Here is a 2,857-nt window from a genome sequence, read left to right as displayed (position 1 = left end):
GGATCAGATTCTGCATCTGTTCAAACCCACTGAATCCAGCTGAAAAGTGCTCATCTTCGCGGAATATGCTTGTTAGCAATTCACAGCAGCACTTGTGGCAATCTGAAAATACCCTACCCAGCTGAAACCACGGAGCATGCTTTCAAAGAAAGATTTCTCTCTGTTTTAAAGTTTGCCTGGGAACCCATGGTTGATTTTTTTTTTTTTTTTTTTTTTTTTTTTTTCCCCCCCTTTTTTTTACTCCCCTTCTCTGTATTCAAAAGCCTCCAAAGTGTCATGGCTGGGGACCCCGCGTTGTTTTTTTTTTTTTTTTTTTTTTATTTTTTTTCCCCCCCCATTTCTCATAGCCCCTCCTTACACCTCCTCTTTGGCTAGCCCACCCAGTCTTTTGGCCAAGTCAGGTCCCATTGCATATTCTAGAAGACTATGAAGGACACATGCTACCTTCAGTCCACATTAGCTGACCTCACTGCGAAAGGTGATACCTTGAAACAAAAAGTGTGTGTGTATATATTTATCAAACCAACAAAGGATGGCACCTCTTGCAGCACCAGGCATCTTCATGCTGAGACTTCATGCTGAGTGCACTTAGAAACAAAAGAAAGTGACTATTTAGTCACCATCACGATGATTGCAGTCAGTAATGCATTTTCCCCAGCTTAACTTGTGAAATGGACTGGCTCACAGTACTGCTGTCATCTGTGCCAGCTGCAGTTGTGCTCCTCTTTTCTTTTTAGAGACTTCTCCAGGAGTTGCTGAGGTGACGATTGTGGAAAAGGAGCCAGCTGAACGCCATGCTATCGTTTCATGGGAGCAAGTGAGTATTTTCATGGTAATACCGCAGTGAGGTCAGTCTGAACGTACAGCAGCCCATGGAGAATGTCAAATGCAATGGCCGCATTGTGTTTGTGTGTGACACAGCCGGTTTCCAAGTTTGTTGTGCAGTGGAGCCTAAACCCGTTTGGGTTTTTGTGTGTTTTCAGTCAAGTATTGCTCTGTATTTTAAGCTGACTATACATGTGTTTATCTGTCCTATGACAAATGGGGGAATAACTGCTTCCTGGGTATTGCTCATATGTAGGGAAGGGACAGTAGAAGCTGACCGGCCTTTGGAAAGGGGAATGGCAGGGGAAGGATTTGTGTGAATCACCTTCCTCAGCTCCTAACGCACATGCTCCCAGAGACTGCACTTGTTACCACCACATAAAATAACTTCCCCTTTTATGACACATTGCCATTTACAGTTTTTTCCTAAACAGCAGGGAAAAATCTTGCAATGCTCGATCCCAATTAGTGATACATATCAAGAATCTATAAATCCAAGTCAGAATGCATGTGATGTAAACCTGTCTTATTTACCGAAACTTGTACAGTAGCCAGCGACTGTGGTCAGGCAGAAATGTCCAGTTTTTCAGGTTTGTGTGAACTTACTCCTGACTTCCTGTAGCTGTTGTTCAGGTGTCAGATTAAATGTGCTGGAAATTCTGAGGCACCCTGACTGTGAGCCAGTTCAGGTCTGGGAGCAGCAGCGACATTCACTCATTCTTCTGTTGAGTGGAGAGGACTGCTTCTGAACACAGTATTGCTCTCATTTTCAAGTCCTGCTGCTCCTTCAAACTAAATTGAGTTTGTTTCAAAAGGGAGCGATTCTTGTAACGCCTAACTTTGAAATGCTTTAGCATCATTCCAAAGATGTCAAAACAAAACGTCAGCTCCCCCACTCCCTAGTGGTGGTCTAAGTTAATTGTGGAAGTAACTGATGAAAGTTAAGTACAGTTGAGCTGAACTGCTGATGGTTAAGGACTTCACTCTGTTTCTTTGCTTTTGGTTCCAGTTGCATTGACAAAACCTGAAATCTCTCTTCTCAAATTAAAAGATAACTATTTTCTCTTTCCTTTATTTTTCCCTTGAGCTTTGAGGCTGAAGTCTGGTGTCTAACACAGTCCATGCAATCTGAGTATGTTCTGCAGTGATGATGAAGTGCAAAGCACTCAGCACTTCATAAGGCCCTTCCAGGATGAAATTGTCACTCACTTTTCCTCAAACTTGCCCTGGCTGAGTTTGAATATAAGTTTGTGTGTACCCAATGTTCACTTTAGTCACGGTTGGTTTTTCTTGAAGCCACTAGGTGGCAATCCTTACGTACATAATCATTTCTCCAGTTGATCTTTGTTAAAGAATTTTACCAATCTATGGGTAACTCTAGGCTTGCTTTATTCAACAGCTCAGAGTTGGGCCATCACTTCAGTGACTGGCAAAATATACAGCACACATCTGTAGTATATATAGTGTTCTTTTCTAACATTATGTAACTAGCTAAAGTCCTTGATGTTTTTCCACAGATTCTCAGTTCTTCATTCTTCATTGATCAAAAAGTCTATTCAATTCCTTTGTCTCAGCAAATTATCGTACTCTTGGTTTAATTTCCATCTTTAAAGTTCGCTTCGGTTGTCTCAGTCCTTGGTTGCTCAGGTCACAGAATGAGAATCACCTTTAAAATTCCAAGAAGAACTTAAGTTGTTCTATTATAGTCTATGTCTACTTCAAATGGATAACCTTTTAAAATCATCTATTTTAAGTTAATCAATGATCTAACCTTGAGTGTAGCCACTTTTCTGTTGAATCAGCTTGACTGGGGTTTAGGCCAACCTTGGTAAGGATTTTACAAGGATAAATTACCAGCTTTGTTTCATGTACACCTGTATCAATAACTAAAACAATATTCTATTCTCTAATGTTACAATAGTAAAAGGTTTTAAGCTTATGTTTAACTCTTTTACAGTCTTCTTATAGTCTGTGTTTTAATGCCTCCCTACATTGTTTGTTTTTAAAGTATTTGTGGGTTTTTTGTGTGGTG

The 2,857-nt window shown here is 40.5% G+C and overlaps 1 protein-coding gene across 1 annotated transcript in view; it reads left to right on the top strand.

Annotated features, from left to right (window-relative positions):
• Positions 1–737: 737 nt before the first annotated feature.
• Positions 738–2,857, top strand: part of TPGS2 (tubulin polyglutamylase complex subunit 2) — a gene marked incomplete at its 5' end in the record, with an annotated part of 15,488 nt that continues 13,368 nt past the window's right edge. The window contains one exon of the mRNA XM_010142271.1: positions 738–817. Within this exon, the coding sequence (XP_010140573.1) occupies positions 738–817 (80 nt within the window). The remainder of the gene's footprint in view (positions 818–2,857) is intronic.

Source organism: Buceros rhinoceros, unplaced genomic scaffold (genome assembly GCF_000710305.1).
Source record: "Buceros rhinoceros silvestris isolate BGI_N320 unplaced genomic scaffold, ASM71030v1 scaffold17670, whole genome shotgun sequence".
Classification (NCBI taxonomy): domain Eukaryota; kingdom Metazoa; phylum Chordata; class Aves; order Bucerotiformes; family Bucerotidae; genus Buceros; species Buceros rhinoceros.
This window is presented reverse-complemented; position numbering and strand designations above follow the sequence as displayed.